Genomic DNA, 26582 nt, shown 5'->3' with positions numbered 1-26582 from the left:
CCCAGTCTGCGAAGAGTCATAAAGTCCTGTGATGTAGGGGAAGATGGCTCCGAGAATCAGAGGGCAGCGATACCTCAATGATCTGCAGCCCGGAGGCTGGTCCTCTAGAAGATGCAGCTGCAACTCTCTTGCTGCCAGGCCAGTGCTGGGTTCTCTGTTACCCACTCCTGTCTCTCCCAAAATAAGCGCATACACAGGCACAGTACAGAAAACACGGAATCTTAACTGCACTGTTGGTGGTAATGTAAATGGTACTGCTATGTTGGAAACTAAAATAGAAGTTCCTTAACAAATTAATATAGAACAGGCCTACAGTCTGTCAAACCCATTTCTGACAGATATCCAAAGGGAAAGCAGTCAGTTTTTAAGGGATATGTCCGCAGTCCCATGAGTGTGACTGGATTTGCAGTAGCCAAGGCATAGACACAGCCCAGATGTCTCTTGACAAAAGAATAGGTAACAAAAGTGTGGTATAGAAATATTTATTATATACTGTATATTCATGAACTATTTTTTCTCTGTATATAAAAATCAAGGATCTGAACTGAACTGAATGAACCTAGAGAACATTATGCCAAGTTAAAGAAGGCTGACAAAGGAGGACAGACACTGTATGTAGAAACTAGACTTGTCAAACTCATAGAGCCATCGAGTAATAAGGCTGTTACCAGGAGCTGGGTGGAGGGGGAAATGGACACTGTTAGGCAAAGAGTAGAGATTTTCAGTTCTGGGAATCTGAGGTACTGCATGCTGCCGGTAGTGTTTCTATATACTTGAAATTCGCCCAGAGAGGAGAAATACAGTGTACTCATAGATGGAAGTGTAACTTACTCCACTGTAATAATTATTCAATGTATGAATCTATCACAGGATCACTTTGTACATAGTACGTTTGTACCATTTTTGTTAGTTACACCTTAGTTAGGCTGGGATGAAAAAGAGAGTTGGGAGGTGCTTTTCTCCTCTGAATGGTGCTCAGTCCAGGCTTCACGTTTCGTTGATGAGGCATTTTGCGTACCCATGTTTTATACCCTCTGACCACAGATTCCCGTTTAGGTAACTTGTGGTGGTCCACGGCTCGAGAATGTTTCAGGTGCCCCAGTTGATTCCAGTCTGGTTCCCTCACTGAGCATCAGGACTCTGAGTCCTCCCAGTCCTGAGGGCTGAGATCTGAGCTGAGGAGGGGGCACTCTGCTCCGAGTGGGTCTGGACCAGGGCCTGCTGTGTGACCTGAAGGGGATCGTGGGGTCAGCGGAGGTGGCCCCTGCTTGCTGTGTACATGAGGCCTCACCAGGAGGGGATTGCGATCCGAGGGAAAGTGTGGGAAAGTGCCATGTTGGTCTCTCTGCGGGAGTTGACGGTCCTGAGTCCCTCCTGAGACAGTGGCCACAGAGGACTGTCTATTCCACACAGTGAGTTCTGCCCTGTGTGTGTCGTTGGGGCTCAGAAGGGGGATGTGCTGACTCTAAGCATTAAGCGGCATGTTTTCAACTTTCATGGTAGACCTCTGAAGACTTGTGTTGCCTGAGGAAGCCCTGAAGTTGAGGAAGAGGAAAGAAAAGGAGTCAGGCATGGCTCTTTCTCAGGTAAGGTCATATTCAGTCTGTCCTTCCTGAAATGCCCTGCTCTGGACTTGCTAATCGTGTCTGACTCTGGAGTATCCTGTCTGAGTCCTGTATACACACACTCATCCGGGGCCTTCCCTCAGGGCCTGTCGTCTCCACTTAGATCCCGTCTGCCCATGACCCGGTGACCTGGCCCTTGTGAGGAGGCTCCCCTGGGCACCGTCCTGGGCAGGGCTTCTCACCCACGGGTTGGAGATGGGGTCTTAGTGCTGTTGGGCAGCAGGGATTGCTTAGGGCCCACCTGGATGCTCTGTCTGCTCTCTGTCCACCAGGGTAAGGAAACTGCACTTGGAAGTGAGGTATTAATATGCACAATAGCTGGTGAAATCTGGGAATCAGATCAATTAGGGGCAGTTTGTTCTTTGTTAGGGCAGTTCAAGCTAAAGATGTGGGTCAGTCTCCTTAAATCCTTATTGATATAGAATGGAAAGTTCAGAAATAGACATCAGTGATACAGGGTTTTTTAGTTTATCATCAGATTTAATCTATGAAGTGAATCTAAGTCTCTCGCAAGTGAAAATTTTCATTACCTCCATTCTTCAGAGGTTGTCCTTTCACTATGTGGATTGAATCCTTTGACACAGAAATATTTTAACTTTTAATGCAAGCAACATTCGAGCTTCATTCTTTTGCTGGTGGATATCTATTTTCTCAGCATCATGGTTATTGAGATTGTCCTTGCCGTTTTGTGTATCTTGTGGATACATCCTTGTGGATATACCTTACATATACAGAAAGAATTATTTCTGAGTACTGTGTTCTGTTCAGTTGGTTTATTTGTCTGTTTTTATACCAGTACCACATCACCTTGATTACCTTGTAATAGGTTTTGGAATGGAAAGACCTCCATCTTCCTTCTTCAGAAGTTTTGCTGTTTGCTCTTTGAATAGTTCTGTAACTTTCACCATGTTTTATTCTGCTTCTACAAAGATTGCCATGGCAGTTTTGATAATGAGTTAATTGGTTAATCTTTTGTATGGTTATTAAAGAATCTTTTTTGATATAGCATGTTTCTTTTGTAATCTTTATGACTTTTACCTATGAAACTTTGTCACGTGGGAAAGAAGATAAATTTACTTCTTTTTCAATTGCTGACCTTTGATTTCTTTTTCTCATCTAATTGCTGTAAGGGTTTCAGTGCTTTGTTGAACTGTAGTGCAGGGTGTGCATCCTTGCCTTCTTCTTGACCTCAGAGCAAAAGGTCTTTCATTCTTTCCCCATTGCTGTGCTCTTTTCATAATGGCATTTATTATGTTGCTGCTAAGTGCTAACTCACTTCATTGGTGTCTGACTCTGTGCAACCCCATAGAAGGAAGCCCACCAGGCTCCCCTGTCCCTGGGATTCTCCAGGCAAGAATACTGGAGTGGGTTGCCATTTCCTTCTCCAATACAGGAAAGTGAAAAGTGAAAGGGAAGTCGCTCAGTCGTGTCTGACTCTTAGTGACCCCATGGACTACAGCCTACCAGGCTCCTCCATCCATGGGATTTTCCAGGCAAGAGTACTGGAGTGGAGTGCCATTGCCTTGATGTTGGTATAATTTATTGTTTGTAGTTTGTTGAGTGTTCCATCTTGAAAGATTGTCAAATTTTTGTCGAATGGTTTTTTTCTGCATCGAGATGATCCTGTATTTTTTTTTCCCTTAAATCTGTAATGTAGTGTGTTATATTAATTGATTTTTTTATGTTGACTTCTCCTTTCCTTATATGAATAAACTCCACTTGGTCATGGTGTCAGAATTTTTTATTTATCTATTTTAATTGAAGGATAATTGCTTTACAGAAGTTGTTGTTTTCTGCCAAATACCAACATGAATCAGCCATAGGTATACCTATGTCTCCTCCTTCCCATCTTCCTCCCTATCCGACCCCTGTAGGTTGTTAGAGAGCCCCTGTTTGAGTTCCCTGAGTCATTCAGCAAATTCACATTGGCTCTCTACTTTACATATGGTAATGTAAGTTTCCGTGGTACTCTCTCCATACATCTCACCCTCTCCTTCCTCCCCTCCCGCCTCTGTCTGTTCTCTCTGTCTGTTTCTCCAGATCTTTTTAATATGTGTTGAAGTGGGTTTGCAAGTATTTTAATTTTGCATCAGTATTCATCAGGGGTATTGGTTTCTAGTTTTTCTTTCTTGTGTCTTTGGGAAATCAGCAAACTATTAGAATCATGCTTGCTCCATAGAATTAGCAGGATTAGTGGTAATTCTTTTGTAAATGTTTGGTAGAATTTGGTCCTGTATTTTTCTTAGAGGTTTCTGACTATTTATTAAATCTCTCTAGGTATAATGGGCTTCCCTGGTGACTCAAATCATAAAGAATCTGCCTGCAGTGAGGGAGACCCAGGTTCTATCCCTGGGTTGGAAGACCCCCTGGAGGAAGGAATGGCTGTCTAGTCCAGTATTCTTGTCTGGAGAAATTCCATGGACAGAGGAGCCTTGTGGGCTACAGTCCATGAGGTCACAAAGAGTCAGACACGACTGAGTCGCTAACACTTTCACTTTCAACACTTCTCAATTTTTTCATTTCTTAATAAGTAAAAGAGTTTGTGTGTTTCTGAGAATTTGCCAGTATCTCCTATATTCTGTCATTTATCGGCATTATTGGTCATAGTACTTCCTTATCTTTAGAAACTTTCTTTGACCTCAGTTGTAATCACTCCTGTTTCATATCTGTTTTTAGTTATTTGAATCTTTTTTTCTCTTTTCCTTAGTCTAGATGGGGGTTTTCCTATACAGTTTTTTCAAAACATCAACTCTTGGTTTGTTGATTTTTATACTTTTTTTTTTTTTAATCTCTGAGGGACTTTAACATCTCTCATTTTATTTGATAGTATTTGAATTTTTACATCCAGGATTTATTACTTTTTTAAGAAAAACAATATGGATTTTTTGAGGAACAACAACTCTTCACCTGCGTCAACTAGCCATCCAATGCTACAGACACTACCTTTGAGATGATGTTCAAATCTAACCATTCCCTCACATTGTCCTCACCCCTGCCAATTCTCTCTTTTTTTTTTCTATTTCTTTATTTTTATTTACTTATTTTTTTAATTTTATTTTATTTTTAAACTTTACAATATTGTATTGGTTTTGCCAAATATCGAAATGAATCCGCCACAGGTATACATGTGTTCCCCATCCTGAACCCTCCTCCCTCCTCTCTCCCCATACCATCCCTCTGGGTCGTACCAGGACACCAGCCCCAAGCATCCAGTATCGTGCTTCGAACCTGGACTGGCGACTCGTTCCATATATGATATTATACGTATTTCAATGCCATTCTCCCAACTCATCCCACCCTCTCCCTCTCGTATCTCTGGTTTAATCTTTCTCATTTACGTGTTTCCGTCTGCTAAACTTGAGTTTAGTTTGTTTTCTGTTTTCTGTTTCCTAAAGGTCTAAAAATAGATTGCAGATTTAAGATCTTTTCTCTTTTTTACTGTAAGCATTTAACGGTTCAGACTTGCCTTTTAGGACAGTCTTCTCTGTGTGTTATAAATTTTCTAATGTTGTCTTTTCGTTTTCATCCATGTATTTAAAAATTTCCATGAGGTTTTTTTCTTAGACCCATTTGTGGTATAAGAGTGAGTTGTTTAATGTCCACATTTGGGGAATTTTCTTTTTTTCTTGTGTTTATTTCATTGTTAGGGAAGATCCTGAAAGGATGTTGTTGAATCACGCAAAGACGCCTGGATTCTTGGCCCCTGAAGGAGAATGATTTAATCGGGGGCCAGAGACGAGGCTTGATGGCTCAGAGCTTTTGTGTAATAAAGTTTTATTAAAGTATAAAGGAGATAGAGAAAGCTTCTGACATAGGCATCAGAAGGGGGCAGAAAGAGTACCCGTCTGCTAGTCTTCAGCTGGATGTTCTATAGTCACTAGCAGTCTGTTAATGAAAGAAAGGAATGTCTTAAAACTCAGAATGGCACCAGGCCCCTCACCCATAAGATGCATTTGGGGATAATCTTGGCACCAAATGGTTCATCCTGGGCTGTAAAATGATTAACTTGAATCTTGAAGAAGGGCAGATCACCATACAAATAGTTTCATTTACATAGATTAGGGGAGCAATATCAGAATATAACATACTGGTTTGTCAAGTAGGTTCTGAGCCAAGAGGCGGAACCGACTTGAAGACAGAGTTTGGGGTAAATGCATATAGTACATTCGCATAGCTTAAGATAAACATTTCCATAAGAGAAAGGCACTGGTTCACTCAAGGTTTGAGAATAGTTAACTTCAGGTGAAACCAAGTGTCATGGCAACACAGTATTTTAAGAGAAACCTCTTTTTAAATTTGTATAGAGAAGGAAAAAATATCGCTGGTTTGTTTCCTCCTGCCGCTTAAGAGAGATAAAAATGTCTGACACTTGCAGGCTATTTCCTCCGTTTGGAGACCCCTGGCCTTCCTGCCTGTTACCCTCTCAATACTTCCATGGTATCAGTCTCTTAAAATTGTTGATTTGCACCTAACCTGTGGTGTCTCATAGAGAATGTTTTATGTGTCCTTGAGATGCATGTGTTTTATGCTTTTGTTGGGCCGTGTAATCTGTACATGCCCGTTCAACTTGTACGTTGAAATCTTATACTAGTCCTGTGCCACTATTTCTGTCTTCCTTTCCCTTAATTTTTTGCTTCATTTTTCTGACATAGCTAATATAAGATGTATATATATATTTTACTTGGTACAGCTTTTTGGTAAATTGACCATTTTATCATTATACAATATTTATCTCATTGCACTTTTTTTTTCTTCAGTTTATTTTGTCTGATATAACAGTCTCCCCTGCTTTCTTTAGGATGGACTTTTTCCATCCTTTGACTGTTCACCTTTCCATGTCCTTAGGTTTGTGAGTACTACCTGTTTCAACTCTCTGACAAACTCTGTATCTCTTGCCCTGTGTTTTTCCTCCTGTTCCTTCTTCTAGTGGCCCCTGCTCATGCGCATCGTATGGTGGTGAAAGACAGACACCCTGAACAGCTCCTTTCATGCCCCTGTAATTTCAGAAGGAATGTATTGAATGTTTCCTTCCCATCATGATGTTTCTTGAGATAGTCGTGCTTAATAACTATATTTTTTTTCCATATTCTTTTTTGCCATGATTTTTAATTCTCCAAGAAGTTTTTTTTACGTTACTATTGGTATAATTTTTTTTTGTCATAATCTAATGACTCTTCTAGTTTCAAATCACTGTTTTATTATGGGGAAAAAAACAAAGAAAGTCTTAGGCTTCTGTTAATGCCTTGCTATGTAAATTTAAGTGGATAAAATTGTATTAGTATTTTTGTATATTTTAATTTTATTATGAATTTAGATCAATTATTTTTTTTTTAATATTTTTACCAGTTTTATTTTGGTAGCCTAGTATAGAATGCTGTTGACAAACTCAGCTGAGTACAAAGGATACATTTTTATCGTCTGAAAGATGCTGAAATACATGTGACTAAATGGATGATATAAAATTGTCCAAAAAAATCTGTCAAGAGATGCATCCTCTCATTTCAGTTAATTTTTTATAGATATGTATGCATTCATGTGCAAGTCTGTGGTTTAGATACAAGACATCATTATTTAAAAACTGCATATCACCTTTTTTTTTGAGTTGAAATTATGTTATCAGTATAATCTGTGGCCTTGAAATTTTCTAAATAATCCTATTTTTGTTTTAAGTAGTAAATTACTAACAGTTGTGTTTCTGTATCCACATCTATAATGACCTTTCATGCCATTCCACATTGTTCACCTTGAACTTTGTGTTTTTTTCATAGTAATACAATATTTATTTGTTTTCCTTCTGTCAAACCCTGAGCCCACCACTTTCCCCAGGTTGCCTGGGGAGTTACAGGAAAGGGAAAATACAGGGCAGACACAGAAGAAAGAACTATGGGAGGTGGAAACAGCTCCTTCACATCGTGAAGAAGATGAGCTAGACCACCATCAAGCAAAACAGCCCCATGGCCTTTGAGGGGGCCAAGCCCATGGTGTAGAAGAGCTTCTGTTTCAGAGAAGGGTTCCTGGCATAACAGTGATGAAGCTCCCGAACACAGTCCCACTTCCAGCCCCGGAGGCAGCCACCCCTGCTGTGGCAGCTCCAGCTCCAGGGAACTTGGCTGCTGTGTCAGAGTCCCTTGAAATGGCACTGGTTTGGAAGCTGTGGCTAGGAATAAGTGAGATGGTCTGGGGACCTGGGGCTCCCAAGCTGCTGTGGCTCTCATCGATCAGTGTCTCCCGTCCTTCACCACCACTCTGGACAGTGATCAATCAACAGCAGGGAGGTTCTCCTGATCAAGAAGTGGGTGGAGACGAATTTGGCGCAGAGGTCCATTTTCAGGGGATGAAGGCCCGAGGCCAGAGAGCTGCTCCCCGTGCAGACAAGAGGGGCAGGGAGGAGGCTCACTTTGGACGGCTTTCAAGTTTTCTTTAGGAGCCCTCTGTCAAAGGACTTTTAATGTTCTCTGTATTACTTAACTGTTAGATGCTTAAGCTTCAGTTGCTGAGCCCAAGCCTCTGAGCTCAGGTGCTTCGTGTAACGTTTCTTACCTTCTTGATCTGAGTCGACTTGCTCAGAGTGTCTGTCTGTGACACAGTTTTTCTTCTGTAAGGTGGGAACAGGTCGTTCTTTAATGAGCTATTATATGGATGACAGGTTCTTGCCTGTAAAGTACTTGTTTAATGTTTAGAGTAATACTACAGTAATTTAGAGCAACTGGAAGCCTTCAGACACTTTTGGTCCTTGCTGCTGTTATCGATGTCATAAGTGAAACTTTTGACCTTTCCATTAAAAGTGCAATGGACTTCGTCATCTCTGAAGACACCACTCATGCTGTACCTCATCTAGATAATGAATTGCACTCACTGGGTAGAACATAATATCTGACACTTCTGTATAGCCAATACAGTGTTGAGTTTTATTTATACATATTTCATGGATTTTGAGCAGTGATGAAAAATCCATATTAATTGGAGGATCTCATAAGGTCTTATGAAAAAGCATAAGAAATTAAAATTAGAGATGCATAATTTCTCCAGATACCCCTGCATGGATCTGTTAGAACACATACTTCAACCAAGTCAATCCTTACCCCTTACCACCCTTTACCTTTTGCATGAAAATGAGAACTTTTCATGGCCATTTTGGTGACGTGTGGTTTGATTTCAGAAACGACTGACCTCTGAGGATGTGGCCATCGAATTCACTCAGGAGGAGTGGGAATTCCTGGACCCTGCTCAGAGGGCCTTGTACAGGGACGTGATGCTGGAGACCTACAGGAACCTGCTGTCTGTGGGTGAGGATGACTTCCTTCCAGAGCTGCCCTTGGGTATCTGCATTTTCCCTGTGTGCCCCTTGGGAGGCCCTGATGTCTTTCATCTGAGAGTTCTGTGACTGGGGCATGACACAGCTTCACAAGGTTAAATTGACGCTCTTCAGATACTGTGTCTGTTTCATGTCACTGGCTAAGGATCAAACCTGCACCCCCTACATTGGAAATGCAGAGTCTTAACCACTGGATCACCAGGGGAGTCCCAGAATTTCTCTTTTGGATCTGAATATTATCTCCACATTGGAGCATGAGAAAAAGCTCTGGACAGTGGGGAGTGATGTAAAAATAGTCAAAAATACAATGTATAAAGAAAAACGAGTATCTCAAAAGGGCTTTTTTTTTCTGTTTAGGATTGGGACAAGCTGGTGGATTGGATCCTCTGTGGTTGTTACTTAGGAAAATGTAAGGAGAGTGGATAAAGAGATTGTCTTTTTGATCCCAGATCCTACGAGGGGAGCATGTGTGAATCCCAGGGGCTCTTAGCTTGCCATCTGTAGATCGAGCGCATGGTCCCATCTCAAGATGCTGTGATGTCTGACCTTCATGCTGTATTATTTTTACTCTTGTGCTGCCCTACCCAGTCTGGGAATGTCACCTGTTCCTGATGTTACATTCTCCTTACTTTGTATCATTTTACCTCTTAAATTTCTTTGAATTTTATCTGGTTTCCTTGCTGTGATAATCCACCTATGTTTAATTGGCAGCCTCTGCTGAGTCTCTCTGGAGTGGATTTACTAGGTAACAGGAAACTGTGATGGAGACACTATTCCTAATGTTATTTTCTTGCTTTGTGCAAAGTCACCACTTGAAGCTATCCAGTAGAGTGGTCAGCATGTTCTAGGATTATGAGAGAGAAAGTATCACGAGAACCTGATACATCTTTCCAGGTTATTTTCTGCCTTTGGAGACTCGGTCAAGGGCACCATGACAGTGTTGTTCATGTATATCAAGGACCATATATTTTAGTGTCTGTAAATGGTATGGGAATTTATCCCAGGACAAGTTTGTCCAAGTTCACATTCTCTATCTATGAGGCTATTGGCTGCACTGTTGTTCTTTGCATTGTAAGTATTTTTTAATTTTAGCATTGAGTTCAAATTTCTGTGTTACTCTTAGTGTTTCTGTTTTGTATTTGCAATGGGTTGGATGGTCCCATTGATTGGGGAATGGTCCCTATGGTGGAACTGGTGATCAGTCCCTCTTAAAATTCTTGATATATTCTTTGTACTCATTTACTATCAGATGTATGATTTCCACATATTTTCTCTTTTACTGTTGATTGTCTTTTCAAACTCACTGCACGTTAATGCACAGTCGTTTATAATTTGGATATAGTTCAATTTATTAATAATAGTTTTATTTTGTGGCCTGTGCTTTTGGTGTTCTATCTGGTAAATCATTTGTGGGTCCAATTTCCAGAAACATTTCCTGCACGTTTACCTCTAGGAGTTTTATACATTTGGGACTTAGGTTTAGGTCTTTGAACCATTTTGAGTTCATTTTTGTTTATAGTGTAAGATAATGTTCCAAGTAAATTCTTCTTCTGGTGGGTATTCAGTTTTGTCAACATGTCTTGTTTCATAGACTGCTTCCCCCATTTAGTAGTTTTTACATCCTTGTGAACATCGTTTGAACATCTCCACAAGAGGTGGTTTTCTTTTTGTTTTAACCATTCGTTTTAGGTATGCTGCTGCTGCTGCTGCTAAGTCGAGTCAGTTGTGTCCGACTCTGTAGGACTCCTCAGACGGCAGCCCACCAGGCTCCTTTGTCCCTGGGATTCTCCAGGCAAGAACACTGGAGTGGGTTTCCATTTCCTTCTCCAATGCATGCATGCATGCCAAGTCGCTTCAGCTGTGTCCGACTCTGTGCGACCCCATAGATGGCAGCCCACCAGGCTCATCTGTCCCTGGGTTTCTCCAGGCGAGAATACTGGAGTGGGTTGCCATTGCCTTCTCCACTTTTTAGGTATACTTAATTTACAATGTTGTGTTTCAAGCAGGTATACAGCAGTTTACAAGATACTTAATATAGTTCCCTGAGCTATATCATAGGTTCTTGTTGTATATCTGTTTTATGTATATATTAGTTTGTATATATTCAGACTCCAATTTATCTCTCCCTTTCCTGCCCCCACCACCATCCTGCACTATCCCCTTTGGTAACCATAAGTTTGTTTTTTATGCTGGTGAGTTTATTTTGTGAATAAGTTCATTTGTATCATTTGTTTCAGTTCAACATATAATATCCTATGATATTTGTCTTTCTCTGTCTGATTTCACTTAGAATAATCCCTAAGTCTGTCTATATTTCTGCAAAAGGCATTACTTCATTGTGTTTTATGCAGTGAAGGTGGCAACGCACTCCAGTGTTCTTTCCTGGAGAATTTCATGGACAGGGGAGTCTGGCAGGCTGCAGGCCATGGGGCTTTAAAGAGTTGGACACGGCTGAGCTACTTTCACTTCACAATATTCCCTTGTATATATGTACCACATATTCTTTATCCCTTTGTCTGTCAGTGAACATTTAGGTTGCTGCCATGTTTTGCTGGGTATAAATAGCGCTGCTAACAACATTGGGGTGCATGTGTCATTTTGAATTAGTTTTCATCCTTTCTGGATATATGCCCAGGATTGGAATTGTTGGTTCATGTGATAGCTCTATTTTTAGTTCTTTATGGAACCTCCATGCCATTCTCCAAAGTGGCAGTACCAATTTATGTTCCTTCCAACAGTGTAGGAGGGTTCTCTTTTCTCCATACCCTCTCAAGCCTTTATTGTTTGTAGACTGTTTGATGGTGGTCATTCTCACCAGTGTGAGGTGATACATTTTTGTGGTTTTGATTTGCATTTCTCTCATAAGTAGAGACGTCAAACATCTTTTCAGGTGACTGTTGGCCATCTGTTTGTCTCCTTTGGAGAAATACCTGTTTTGATCTTCTGCCCAGTTTTTGATTGGGTTGTTGTTTGTTTTGATATTAAGCTGTATGAAGTGTTTGTATATTTTGGAAATAAATCCCTAATAGGTAGCAACATTTGCATGTATAGTCTCCTAGTCCAACAGTTCTGTTTTGTTCTTTGCTTGGTTTCCTTTGCTTTGGAAAAAGGTTTTAAATTTAATTGGGTCTCATTTGTTTGATTTTGCTTTTATTACCATGACTCTAAGATCCAAAAAAATTTTGCTGACATTTATGTCAGTGTTTTGCATTTGTTTTCCACTATGAATTTTATAGTATCTGGTCTTGCATTTAGATGTTTAATGCATTTTGAGTTTATTTTTGTATGTGGTGTTAGAGAATGTTGTAATTTCATTCTTTTTCATGTAACTATCCATTTATCCCAGCATCACTTATTAAAGAGACTTCTTCATTCTGTTTTCTTTCCTCCTTTGTTATAGAATTATTGACTATAAGTAAATTGGTTTATTTCTGGGTTTTCTATCCTGTTCTACCGATCTGTGTTTCTGTTTTGTGCCATTATTATACCACTTCCCTGCTGGCTCAGAGGATAAAGCATCTGCCTACAATGCAGGAGACCCAGGTTCAATCCCTGGGTCAGGAAGATCTCCTGGAGAAGGAAATGGCAACCCACTTCAGTATTCTTGCCTGGAAAATCCCATGGACAGAACAACCTGGTAGGCTACAGTCCATGGGGTCGCAAAGAGTCAGACACAACTGAGCGACTTCACTTTCACGTCGATGACTGTCAGTTTGTCGTATAGTCTGAACTCAGGGAACATGATTCCTCCAGCTCTGTTCTTCCTTCTCAAGATCGTTTTAGATATCAGAGTCTTTTGTATTTTGGTACAAATTAAGGTTTTCTTTGTTTTATGAAATATGTCATTGTTAATTTCATAAGGGTTGCATTGAATATGTCGATTACCTTGGATAGTATGGTCATTTTGACAGTGTTACTTCTTTTGATCTAAGAACATGGTATATGTTTCCATCTGTTTGTGTCATCTTTGGTATCAGTCATCAGCATCTTATAGTTTTATGAGTACAGTTCTTATGACTTTTTAGGTAGGTTTATTCCTTAGAGTTTTATTCTTTTCTCTGAGATGGTAAAAGGGATTGTTTCATTAATTTCACTTTCTGATATATCATTGTTAGTGTATAGAAGTGCAGCAGTTTTCTATATATTTTGTATCCAGCAAGTTTTCTCTGTTCATTGATGAGTTCTAGTAGTCATCTGTGGCATCTTGGGGATTTTCTGTGTGTAGCATCATAGTGACAGTTTTACTTCTTTCTTATTTTTTTTAACTTGAATTCCTTTTTATTTCTTTTTCTTTTCTGATTATTGTGGTTAGGACTTCCAGAAATATGTCCATTAAAAGTGGCAATAGTGAACATTCTTGTCTTATTCATGTTGGTAAAGGGAATGCTTTCAGTTTTTCCCTGTTGAGTATGATGTTAGCTGTGTGTTTGACATATACAGTCTTAATTATGCTGAGGTAGGGTCCATCTGTGCTGACTTTCTGAAGAGTTTTTTATCATAAATGGCATTTGAATTTTGTCAGAACCTTTTCTGCATCTATTGATGATCATATGGTTTTTAGTCTTCAACTGTTAATGTGGTGTATCACACTGACTAACTTATGGCTATTGTGAAATCTTGCATCCCTGCAATAAATCCCACTTGAACATGGTATGATCCTTTTATGTATTAGTAACTGTTTGAATCTGCTGTTTTGAACTCAGGGAAGGTCTAGGAGAATGAAGCCTTTTTCTACAAAAAGACGTTGGATGCCTCCGGAAGGCTTTTGTAACTGGGAAGGTCCTCCAGAGTCAGTTTCAGTCCCTCCTTTTCTTTGATACTCCTCGATCTTGAGATGAACATGTGTGGAAGAAGAAATGAAATAAATGTCCAAAAGAGAGGTTAATCATATTTGGCAGAGGAACCGAGGTTTAGATAGCCTTTTCCTGGATTTTCCTTCTGATTTCTGCAGATAAGATTCTTACACAATATCCTGGAATATTGTGTATGTTTTTCTTGAATATTAGCATTCCATTGTAACTTACAAAATTCATGGTTGGATACATTACATTGTAAATAGTATAACAGGTATTATCCTGCTTTCTCCATGTATCACAGTCACTTTTTAAAATCTCTCTTGTTTCTGTCCCATACCCATAGATAATGCCCATAAACTTGCTGAACCAGTTCTTTTCTTTTAAGGTCATTTGCGCTCTCAGTTACCTTCACAAAGACATGCAGTCACAAGCTGATATCTGACATAAACCTATGTACCCTATGCTCCACACAGGCCCTTTCTTAGTCCTGACCATTCCTCACATAGTACCTTGATATGGATGGAAACACTGTTCTCACCTACCACATCCCTCCACCTTTTACATACTCTCACTGTAAAGATCTCTGGCCATTTATTGAACAAGTTTCTCAGGACATGACCTAAGTGATGATGACTCACAACACATTTCGAGATGGGATGGTTGAATAATAGTTAAACAGACTACTTCTGTCTTGTATCTTCCTTGATATTTTCTTTCTAAGTTCCTTGTAGTCTTTTTTAATATTTTCTAATCTATTCATTCAGTGGGTGGTCATGTTTACAAATAAGTTTTCTCAGTCTGTAGGTTCAGATTCATATCCTGCTGCTCTTACCACTTTGTGTGCCATTTGGTGCATCTCCTGCTCTGATTAGAGAAAAACATGTTAATGTACCTCAAGCCTTTTAAAGCAAATTAGTGCTGTCAGTTGGCTTACAGTAGTGCATGTTTTATAGTAAATACTCAAAATTTACTTTTGTTTAAAAAAGGTAATATCTATATTCTGTCATGTTCTTTATGATATGACTTTATCTACATTACATCTCTTTAAAATTTTATTAATTTTTTAATTGAAGGATTATTGCTTTACAGAATTTTGTTTTCTGTCAATCCTCAACTACATTATATCTTGTATGCTTTTCACTTGCAACATTTTTCAGCAATATTGTGTCTGACCCTAGTCAATAAATACACAAAGCACTCACTTTTTGTTTATTATATTTTGGTGCCATTAAACCAGGTAATTAAGAATAGTGCATGGCTAGAGAAAAGCCTTCCTTGGTGGCTCAGTGGTGAAGAATTCACCTGCTAATGCAGAAGATTCAGGTTTGATCCCAGAGTTAGGAAGATCCCATGGAGAAGGAAATGGCAACCCACTCCATTATTCTTGCCTGGGAAATCCCATGGATGGAGAAGTCCGGTGGGCTACAGTCCATGGGGTCGCAAAGAATCAAATTCGACTGAGCGACTGAACAACAACATAGGTAGGGATTGCTTTGGTTATTGACTGTTAGGAAACTGGTGAATATTTTATGTCTTAATGTATATGTCATGTACAGATAATGGTCTTTTAGCGTGTATTCTGCAATACAGCTGACACATACTACTTGTTAACATTGTAAAATGCCTTTTCTTTTTGGGTACGTAGTTCTATAGCAGATTTAGAAAACTGCTATTTCCAAAGAATTGTTTTAGTCATATTCTTCATTTTCTCACTTGTTTTCAATTGTAAACAACCAATTATGAATAGTTAATTATTAATTAGGTAAGCTTGGTTTTGGATTCTTTGCTGTTACAATATATAATATAGTGTTTAGAATTTATTTATGTACAGTAAGTATGCAAAATACAATGATAGTGTAATATTTTTCTTTTCATTTTGAGACAAGTGTTGTTTGATACGTTCCTAGGGGTCCTGGTAGAAAAATACTGTGTTTCGAGAGTTGGCCTAAGATTGTCCAATGTGAGTGTGTTTCACATATGGTTTTTAAAACTAGGCTACCTTAACGGTGAATTTATGTTATCATGCTTTCTTAAGTTAAGAATTCTATTCCTTTAGTGTTTCTAAAAACTTAAGGTCATCATTGTGGTGTTTCACAACTTGTTGTAAGTATTACTTTTGGTGTAATATATATTCAACATGAAAGATTTATTTTTGAATTACTGTGAACATGATACCTGTGGTTCTTTTTATCTTGTAGATATCTCTCCTACACATGTGATCAAGCATTTACAACCCAAAGCGAACAGTGATAAACGAGAAATATTCCAAACATTGATGCTGGGAAGACCTGAAAGCTGTGAAATCAAACATTTTCATCTTTGGGGAAGTCAGGAAAATACGTGTGACTTTGAGTGTCAGGGGAGAGATGACAAAAGAAATTACAAAGGAACACCTGTAAGCCTTAATGGAAATGTGCCTGATGGAATAGATTCACATGATGGAAAGGATGCAGGAATCAAGTCCTTTGGAAGGAGGCTTGGATTTAAGTCTCAGGATAAACTGCAGATATTTCAAACTGGTGGGATAATTTCTGAATATAATAAAGTTGAGAGGTCTGTCAACAACAGTTTCTCATTTTCACCACTTCAAAGAATTCCTCCATGTGCCCAAACCAGTGTTTCTAATGTATATGGGAATGACTTTATGAACCCTTCAGTAGTAACGCAAGACCTCAAAGCACACAGGGAAAAACCTTACAAATGTGATGAGTGTGGCAAGGCCTTTCGTGTAAAGTCAATCCTTTTAGGTCATCAGACAGTTCATACTGGAGAGAAACCTTACAAATGTGATGAGTGTGGCAAGGCCTTTCGTGTAAAGTCAATCCTTTTAAGTCATCAGACAGTTCATACTGGAGAGAAACCTTACAAATGTGATGAGTGTGGCAAGACCTTTACTCACAGCTCAAACCTCAGGAGACATCAGAAAATTCATACAGGACAGAAATTATTTAAATGTGATATATGTGACAAAGTCTTCAGCCGAAGTGAACAGCTTGCTGGTCATCAGAGCGTTCATTCTGGAGAGAAACCTTACAAATGTGATGAGTGTGGCAAGGCCTTTCGTGTAAAGTCAATCCTTTTGAGGCATCAGACAGTTCATACTGGAGAGAAACCTTACAAATGTGATGAGTGTGGCAAGGCCTTTACTCACAGCTCAAATCTCAGGAGACATCAGAAAATTCATACAGGACAGAAATTATTTAAATGTGATATATGTGACAAAGTCTTCAGCCGAAGTGAACACCTTGCTGGTCATCAGAGTGTTCATTCTGGAGCGAAACCTTACAAATGTGATGAGTGTGACAAGGCCTTTCGTGTAAAGTCAATCCTTTTAATTCATCAGACAGTTCATACTGGAGAGAAACCTTACAAATGTGAAGAGTGTGGCAAGGCCTTTACTCACAGCTCAAATCTCAGGAGACATCAGAAAATTCATACAGGACAAAAATTATTTAAATGTGATATATGTGACAAAGTCTTCAACCGAAGTGAACAGCTTGCTGGTCATCAGAGCGTTCATTCTGGAGCGAAACCTTACAAATGTAATGAGTGTGGCAAGCACTTTGGTCAACCTTCACAGTTCATAAGTCATAAGAGATTACATACTGCAGAGAAACCTTACAAATGTGATGAGTGTGGCAAAGCCTTTCGTGTAAAGTCAATCCTTTTAAGGCATCAGACAGTTCATACTGGAGAGAAACCTTACAAATGTGATGAGTGTGGCAAGGCCTTTTGTGTAAAGTCAACCCTTTTAAGGCATCAGACAGTTCATACTGGAGAGAAACCTTACAAATGTGATGAGTGTGGCAAGGCCTTTCGTGTAAAGTCAATGCTTTTAAGTCATCAGACAGTTCATACTGGAGAGAAACCTTACAAATGTAATGAGTGTGGCAAGGCCTTTCGTGTAAAGGCAATACTTTTAAGGCATCAGACAGTTCATAGTGGAGAGAAACCTTACAAATGTGATGAGTGTGGCAAGGCCTTCCGTGTAAAGTCAATGCTTTTAAGTCATCAGACAGTTCATACTGGAGAGAAACCTTACAAATGTGATGAGTGTGGCAAGGCCTTTTGTGTAAAGGCAGTCCTTTTAAGGCATCAGACAGTTCATAGTGGAGAGAAACCTTACAAATGTGATGAGTGTGGCAAGGCCTTTCGTGCAAAGTTAATCCTTTTAAGGCATCAGACAATTCATACTGGAGAGAAACCTTACAAATGTGATGAATGTGGCAAGGCCTTTTGTGTAAAGGCAATCCTTTTAAGGCATCAGACAGTTCATACTGGTGAGAAACCTTACAAATGTGTTGAGTGTGGAAAAGTCTTCAGTCAGAAACCACATCTTCGACTTCACTGGAGAATTCATACTGGAGAGAGACCTTTCAGATGTGATGAGTGTGGCAAGTTCTTCAGTCGGAATTCACACCTTACAAGTCATCGCAGAATACATATAGAGAAACCTTTCAAATGTTTTGTGTGTGGAAAATCCTTTACTCAGGTCTCAGCACTGACTAAACATCAGAAAATCCATACATGAGAGAAACGTATGTGAACGTGGTATATGGTAGAAATCTTCAAAGTTCAAAATTCACACCCTACTATTGGTCAGAGAATTCATACTACTGAAAAAACATACAAATAGGAATGTGACAACCTCTTAGGCTTCATGAGAAAATTCATACTGGATAGAAGCCAGATATATATGTATTTATTAGGTCTCTAGAACATGAATTCATTCTAGAAAGATTTCTCACCAATTTCACAAGTGTAAAAACAAAAAACAAACAAACAAAAAAACCCTATCCTCACAGCTCAACATCTCTCCAGTAGTATCAGAGTATTTATCCTGGAGAAAACACACAGCAATGTAATGTGTGTGGCAAGGATCTTACCCAAAAGTCACAAGATAGGAACATAGTGGAGCCATACTTCCCAGACTCAGTGGTTGTGGCAAATCTTTTACCTTTCTCACTATATGTATTCTCTGATTACTTTAGTTCAGGTACTGAGCAACTGCAGTAAGTCCATATTTGAAAAGAAACTATAGAGATCTTTTCGTGTAAAATAAACCTGAATTCTAACTCCTCAGAGATTATTCTTTGGGACAGTAGTCCACCATCTTTTTGGTCTCCTGGCTTTCTGAATAAAGTCACTATTCCTTGCCCAACAAGTAGTCTCTCAGTTTATTGGCCTGTTGTGTGGTGAGCTCTAAGAGCTTGGCTTTGGTAATACATTGATCAAACGCATTTGCTACATGCATTTCATGATGGTCTCTGGGAAGGAATCAGTGAAATGAAGGGGCCAACTTTATTAAATATGATTCATTCACACCGTGTTTCCTGGAAACACATACAGCCTGAATTACGAGATTCAACAGTGTGTGTGAATTAGCAACAGGGAGGGCGGAAAATAATGTAAAACTAGGACATGACTCATCATGGTCAGTATGATTGGGAAGCCCTTCCGTACATAGTCCAGCCTATTATAAAACATAGAACATATAATAATATAAAACATATTATAATAGAAAACATTATAATAGTTATAAAACATAACTATTCCTTTTGTTATAATTATTCATATTTCATACAAGCTTGTGGTCCCCTTCCTTTTTTTATAGCTATAGGGAACTTGCAGTTTAATAAGACTTTAAATTGTATACTTGTCTTAATTCCTTAGTTTCTTTGAAAAATGAATCCCTTTTGATTCTTCAGTCTTGCCATAATCTATGGTTGCCAGTAAATCTTTAACAACACTGGGAAAAGGGTCCCATGGCAGGACTTGCCTCCCAGCTACGTACTCAATTACTTTGATGATCTAAATGATTCAATGGATAGTTAATTCTTGGCATTTTGGGATTAATAGCCATTTGCACTACTGCCGCTGTTGCAGGCATTGCTTTACAAACCTCAGTTCAAACACACAACTGTATTCAAAACTGGACCAAAGATGCTCATACTGTGTGGACCACTCAGGCTCAGGTAAATGAGGAAGTTCAAGATGAAATACAGGAAATAAAAACAGCCATCCAATGGGTCAGAGATCAATTAATAGGTTTACAAAAACAAGTTATACTAAAATGTGACTGGAATTCTACTCAATTTTGTATTACCCCTGTTCGGTTCAACTATAGTGCCTAGTATTGGGAACAAATAAAATTTCACTTGTAAAACATACGTGATAATGCTTCCTTAAATGTACAATTATTAGAAAAGGAAATCTTTGAAACCTTCTCTAAGAGTCTACTCTCTTCCAACAATTTGGAAACCTTAGTTGACCAGCTAGCTGATCAATTATCTGGGCTAGAACCTCCAGGATGGTTTCAAAGCATTACACATAGTAATGGATCTAGAGCTGTAAAACTGATAATTATCCTGGTGATTACATTTGTAGTATACCAGTGCCTTTCAACTAAAACTGTACAAACTAAACAAACTCAATTGGTCCTGGCCTTTTTCACAAAAAGTATCTACAGTCACCCCCAATTATGAAAAAATAAAAAAGGGGGAATTGTCAGAGGACATTCAACTTTAAGGGATCCAATATATTGCATTTTCTTCCTTTGTGTGCCGTTTCTCAGAGACTCTGTTCCTTATCAGTTCCTTGAAAACAGGAACGAGCAGAGCTGCACACAGTTCTCAGAACTTAGAACATGGGAAAGGGCACCTGCTTGCATTCCCTTCAGTGACTTACTTACAGGACTATCCATTTTGTTGCAACTGATGGAATTTCATTTTTAATGGCTGAGTAATGATTTTATTGAAAATATCAAAGTGTCTGTCTACAATGCGGGAGACCCGGGTTTGATCCCTGGGTCGGAAAGATCCCCTGGAGAAGGAAATAGCAATCCACTCCAGTACTATTGCCTGGAATGTGCCATGGACAGAGGAGCCTGGTAGGCTACAGTCCATGGGGTGGCAAATAGTCGGACTTGCCTGAGCGACTTCACTTTCACTTTCAAGCATGCATTTAGAAGTTCTTTACTAAAAGGTGAACGAGGGCCGTACACAGTTACAGCTTTTTTCATCTGTTGCATGTGAGAAAAATCAGTGCGTTCATATTGCAGTATTAGTTGCCCTTCAGCGTAAACATTTCCCAACACAAGAAAGGCAAGACGATCATTGGCCTCAGAGAGTCCGATTTCAAAGCCAGTAAATCAGAAAGGCTTCGTCGTGAAGAACAATGAGTGGATCGTCTGTTTTCATAAATATGAGTGTGTGTTAGGGGCTTCTTGTCAGCAAAAAAAGTATTGATGGCTTTAGTGTCAAAGAGAGCATCAGAAGAATCATCATCAGATTAATTTTGTCCTCTAATTGAGGGGACCTTTGGTTTTGTGCCCATTACAAGAGATAGGGGAGGAGCACGCGGGACAGACAGAGCAGGGATGGTGGGAAAGTTTTGAAACATTTTATGTTGCTGTAATTGGGCCTTCTGTAAATTCTTATCATCTAATTTATATTCGTATAATGAGCATTCTGCTTGTTGATGAATATCAGGGGGGCTAGAATGGCCTTGAAATAGCAAGATCACAGCTTAAATGTAGGCCCACAAGAGCCAGAAATTTATTCGAATATTTTCTCCCCATCTTGTGGCTTGTTCAACATGTTCTTTAACCCGGCTCAAAATTTCTAAATGGAAACTGCCTTCATCAGGGAACCAGGGATTATATTTAACCACTGTTTGGAGACAAGCCTCTATCCACTGATGCAAAACCAAAGTCCTTGAACCTTAAATAAATGATGAAGTAAAGTAGAAAAGTGGTGGGGCTTTCCAGCCGTTTGTCATATAAGCACGCACTTACCGACCTCCGTAGGTCCTAACAGTCGACTCCAGCCGCTTGCCAGGGGCGTTCACCAGGTCCCTGTTCGGGCGCCACTTGTCACAGTCTTTGTAGACTGGGACCCAGGGACTGGAGTGGACGAGAAGAAGGAAGCAGGGGACCCACATCTCGAAACAAGGGTGCTTTATTTGCAGAAACACATGTTTATGTATCTTCATACAAGGCAGCTTTAGGCAGTAAAAAAAATTGAGCAAAAACAAAGCCAAGCAAATAACAATCTTCAAAGGGCCAGAAAGCATTCCATATACTGAGGAAGAGGGGCATAACTGATTAATTACCTTTAAGTAAAAGGTCACTGAAGGGAGTCACTGAAAGGAATCCAAGCAGGTGCCCTTTCTCATGATCTCAGTCCTGAGAACTGTGTGCAGCTCTGCTCGTTCGTATTTTCCAGGAACTGGTAAGGAATACAGACTCCTTGAGAAACAGCACACTACAGAAGAAAATGCAACATATTGGATCCCTTGAAGTTGAACGTCCCCTGACACAGAGCAATTGTTTTGAGCATCAGTTTGATCTGAACCAGGATATTATGTGTATGTGAATGAATCACATTTAACAGCTATCATTACCATTTGCTACTATTGTATTCAAAGAACTACATTCTGAATGTATCAAGGTTTCCTGTTTCCATGAATAAAATAGAAACCCTTATGTCACAACCCTGGATGAATGGTGTTTATTCCATCAACACAGTTTTCTCTCACTTCAGTACTTATAACAGCAGCTAAGAAGGCACCATTCGGCTCTCAGGTTTAAATAATCTAGAACAATTTCTTGTCACCATGGAATCAAACAACATAAAATTTGGGGGTTACATAGTCATAATTTGTAACTAAAGTTACTCTCTCTACACTCTATGCCAGAACATTCATATGACTGTAATCCAAATAGCACAGCAGTGCATTTTAGACCGACTTCCATTACTGTACAAAAATTGCATCAAATAAACTTAAAGGTCTTATCTGCTTTATTTTTATTTTTGGCTGTGCTGGGTCTTCGTTGCTGCATGCAAGGTTTGTCTAGTTGCTGTGTGTATTGGCTTTTCTTGTTGGGGAGCACAGCCTCTAGATGCGAGGGCTCAGTAATTGCATCTCACAGGCTCTAAAGCATGGACTCAGTAGATGCAGCACACACTGTTAATTGTCCTGTGGCATGTGGGATCTTCTCAGACCCAGGATGGAACCTGATGCTCTGCATTGACAGGCGGATTCTTAACCACTGAACCATTGGAGAAGTCCCTCATTAGCTTTATTGAATGATTCATGCATTGGGCAGAATTCAACCTGGTAAGTGGGTGCTCCAAGGAGCGTGACACAGTGGACAGTCTCAGAATGTTGAGGGTATTTTCATGTGTATTTTGATTACGTATCTGTTACAGATTTTTGGCTTCTCCTTACAATGAAGTTTTTATTTAGATATGGGCTCTTGGTGTTTCTTAGACTTGGGTGACTGTTTCCTTTCCCAGATTAGTGTGGTTTCAGCTGTTTTCTCCTCCGAAGGTCTTTTCCTGTCTTCTTCTGGGACTCCTACAGGACAAATATTAGTGGCTTATTGTCCCAGAGGTCTCTTAAAATCTCCTCCTTTTGGTCTTTTTTATTCTGTTCAGTAGTGGTGATTTTCAGTACTCTTTCTTCTGGCTCACTGATGTGTTTTCTGCCTCATTTAGCCTGTTCTGATTCATTTTAGTTTCTTCTTTGTTTTTTTTTTTTAAATTTCACTTACTATATTCCTCCGTTCTGTTTGGTTGGTTGTTATATTTTCTAAGTCTTCGTTAAATACTTCTCAGTTCTCAGGTCGTGCATTCTTCTCCCAAGTTCTTTGATCATGTTTACTACAATTACTCTGAAGTCTTTCAGGTAGATTGTCTATCTCCCTGTAACTTAGTTCTTCTGGGGTTTCATCTTTTTCCTCCCTCTGAATCATATTCCTCTGTCACCTTGTTTTGTGTAAATTACTATTTGTATTTTTATCTATCTGGTAGCGTAGGTACGTTTCTTGACCTTGGAGAAGTGGCCCTCTGCAGGAGATATCCCAGGCACCCTTATCCTGATCCAAGGGCCAGAGGACATCTGATCACAGGGTGGTGTCCCACAGGTATTTGTGGACTCGGTTTGCAAGCTGTGGGACTCTACTTTTCTTGCTTTTGGTGTCTGCCCCCTGATGTGAAGAGCCAACTCGTTGGAAAAGACCCTGATGCTGGGAAAGATTGAGGACAGGAGGAAAAGGGGGCGACAGAGGACTAGAAGGTTGGATGACATGGATATGAGTTTGAGCAAACTCTAGGAGATGGTGAAAGACAGGGAAGCCTTCCTTGCTGCAGTCCAAGGGGTCGCAAAGAGTCGGACACGGCTGAGCAGCTTACCAACAACCCTGCTGGGTGAGGCTGGTCTGGAGGCTTGTGCCTTCACAATTATGGTTAGAACTGGGTCTTGACCCTTTGTGGTTAGAGTTACATCGAAAGGCATGTGTACAGGAAGCCTTTGGACAGCCTGTCTGCTGATGGTTAGGGCTGCATCCTGGCCCTTTCATCCTTTGGCCTTAGCGGCCTCATTGGTGTAGCCTACAGGTTCTAAGTGGATCCAGTGTCAGGCCAAGATGGAGACCTCACACAGATGAGTGCTCTCTGATAGTTCTGCCCTCAGGATCTGTGTCCCCACAGTGAGCCACAGCCCACCCCCCACCCTCCAGAGATCCTTCAAGACCAGCAGGCAGGTCTCACCATCCAGGATCCTAGCAAACCATTGTGTTTTGCCCTTCATCTCAGCTTCGTCTCAGGATGGGTGAGGCTTCGTCTGCACCTGTTAAGAGTGAAGTCTCTGTTTTCCCCGTTCCTGTGGAGCTCCTGCAGTCAGGGCCCGCTGGTCTTCAGAAGTAAATGTTAACGATCTCTATGGCCTTATTGATTGATTCATGGGTTGGTCAGCATCCCACCTGGTAAATAACAGGTGCTCCCAGAAGCTGTCTGTCATCTTTACACCAAGGTATATATGAATCAGTGGGTTGTTTTCAAACTTTTGTGACCTGAATATACTCATAAATGCCATGATGTGTACAAAGTAGGTGCAGCATAAACATGAAGAAGCTGTGTTTCTTTAGGGGTGGGGTTCACTTCCATGAAAAAACTGAAATGGCAAAATGGTGAAATGAAATGTTTAATTTGGGAGTTGGCGGTGATCAGGTGCTTGAAAGTCAAGTGAGTAGAGTTGCACAAGCACACAGTGAAGGGAATGACTGTGGATTCCAACTGTATTTTGTGATAGGAAACTAGTCTCCAGTGCCAAATGCCTGCAAGTCATCCTGCCGTTTCTCAGTGTTGTGTTCACATTCAGAGCCCGAAGATCTTGCAGGGAAACTGAGATGTGTTCTTTGTTCCCAACCGAAAATACTTTCCTTAATAACTGATGTTAAATTGGACTCAAATTCACTTTTATATCACAGTGTGTGAGTCCTTTTTTTAATGCTTTACGCTTGCTATCTTTTTGAATTTGAACTCCAAAATATGTACTCATGTTCTTTCTCATTCCCCAGATGAAGGAACTTGAATGGAACAAAAATCACCCCATCCCAGGAAGTGACTGAATGGGAGCTTGAATCCACGTTGTCTCGCCTCAAACAACTTGTCACCGTGTTGCTAAACTGAGGCCCAGGTTGTTGGCATGGCTACAATAATTCTTGTTGCAGTTGACAGGGCCGAGGTGCAGGCAGGCACAAAGCGTGGGACAAGTCACTTTGTCCCAGTTGTATTTCTGGGAGAACAGGTGAGGGGAGGCTCCCTGCGGTGGCACCTCAGGCAGCAGACCAAGTGCAGGTGGACTCTGTGCATATAGTAATTCTGAGAGAGTAGGGCCATCTCCCAGCTCTGTGCCCACAAAAATCAAATGCTGCTGGTCAGTTAGGATGACTTCAGTGTATTTACAAACATCTTTTGGAAGAACTTAACAGAAAAACCTGAACAAAACTGGCCAATCCAATAAATATCTGTGTCCTTTGGGCCGCCTCCCAGAAGAAAAGGACAGGAATAAACATCTCAATCATGTATTTAGACTGTTTTTTTAAGACATAATTCTGTTTCACAGTTTAGTCTGTAGAATAGTGAAAATGTAACTTTTATACGCACCATGTGTGTATGCTAAGGCGCTATGGTTTTTCCAGTAGTTGTGTATGAATATGAGAGTTGGGTTATAAAGAAAGCTGAGCGCCAAAGAATTAATGCTTTTGGTTTTTTTTTTTTTTTAATTTTATTTAATTTTTAAACTTTACAATATTGTAAACTGGAAATAGAATGCTTTTGAATTGTGTTGGAGAAGACTCTTGAGAGTCCCTTGGACTGCAAGGAGATCCAACCAGTCCATCCTAAAGGAGATCAGTCCTGGGTGTTCATTGGAAGGACTGATGCTGAAGCTGAAACTCCAATACTTTGGCCACCTCATGCAAAGAGTTATCTCATTTGAAAAGACTCTGGTGCTGGGAGGGACTAGGGGCAGGAGGAGAAGGGGACGACAAAGGATGAGATGGATGGATGGCATCACCGACTCGATGGACGTGAGTTTGAGTGAACTCCGGGAGTTGGTGATGGACAGGGAGGCCTGGCGTGCTGCAATTCATGGAGTCGCAAAGAGTCGGACTCGACTGACCTACTGAACTGAACTGACATAATTGGACAAGATTGTGGTTTCTGAGGTTTAGAAGATAAACATGAGTAAGAGATGAAACACTATAGAGTAACAATAATTTATTTTCTATTAGAAATCATATCATTTTAATGGAGGACTAAAAGAGAAACTCTTGGCAGAACTCTATTAGCCTTTGCCCTGCTTCATTCTGTACTCCAAGGACAAATTTGCCTCTTACTCCAGGTGTTTCTTGACTTCCTACTTTTGCATTCCAGTCCCCTAAAATGAAAAGGACATCTTTTTTGGGTGTTAGTTCTAGAAGGTCTTGTAGGTCTTCATAGACCTGTTCAACTCCAGCTTCTTCAGCGTTACTCTTGGGGCATAGACTTGGATTACCAT

General features: G+C 40.0%; 2 protein-coding genes and 1 pseudogene across 5 annotated transcripts in view; 2 read left to right on the top strand and 1 right to left on the bottom strand.

The window, feature by feature from the left end:
- LOC139176075 (zinc finger protein 665-like) overlaps positions 1 to 22229 on the top strand; it is a 95271-nt gene extending 73042 nt beyond the window's left edge. For 2 of the 4 annotated variants that reach the window (XM_070772294.1, XM_070772293.1), the window contains exons 2-4: positions 1504 to 1586; positions 8785 to 8911; positions 15935 to 22229. In XM_070772294.1, the coding sequence (XP_070628395.1) occupies positions 1572 to 1586; positions 8785 to 8911; positions 15935 to 18267 (2475 nt within the window). In that variant the 5' untranslated portion in view covers positions 1504 to 1571 and the 3' untranslated portion in view covers positions 18268 to 22229. The remainder of the gene's footprint in view (positions 1 to 1503; positions 1587 to 8784; positions 8912 to 15934) is intronic. The other 2 variants (XM_070772295.1, XM_070772296.1) reach the window with 2 other exon arrangements.
- The window catches only part of LOC109571941 (zinc finger protein 665-like), a 137775-nt gene that overhangs the window by 13270 nt on the left and 97923 nt on the right, over positions 1 to 26582 (top strand). The gene's annotated exons all lie outside the window — the stretch shown is intronic.
- LOC139177259 (ATP synthase F(0) complex subunit C2, mitochondrial pseudogene) lies at positions 7552 to 7950 on the bottom strand (annotated as a pseudogene).

The sequence above is a fragment of the Bos indicus genome, chromosome 18 (assembly GCF_029378745.1).
Source record: "Bos indicus isolate NIAB-ARS_2022 breed Sahiwal x Tharparkar chromosome 18, NIAB-ARS_B.indTharparkar_mat_pri_1.0, whole genome shotgun sequence".
NCBI classification, from domain to species: domain Eukaryota; kingdom Metazoa; phylum Chordata; class Mammalia; order Artiodactyla; family Bovidae; genus Bos; species Bos indicus.
Note: the sequence above shows the minus strand (reverse complement) of the source record. Positions and strands in the feature narration are given on the sequence as shown.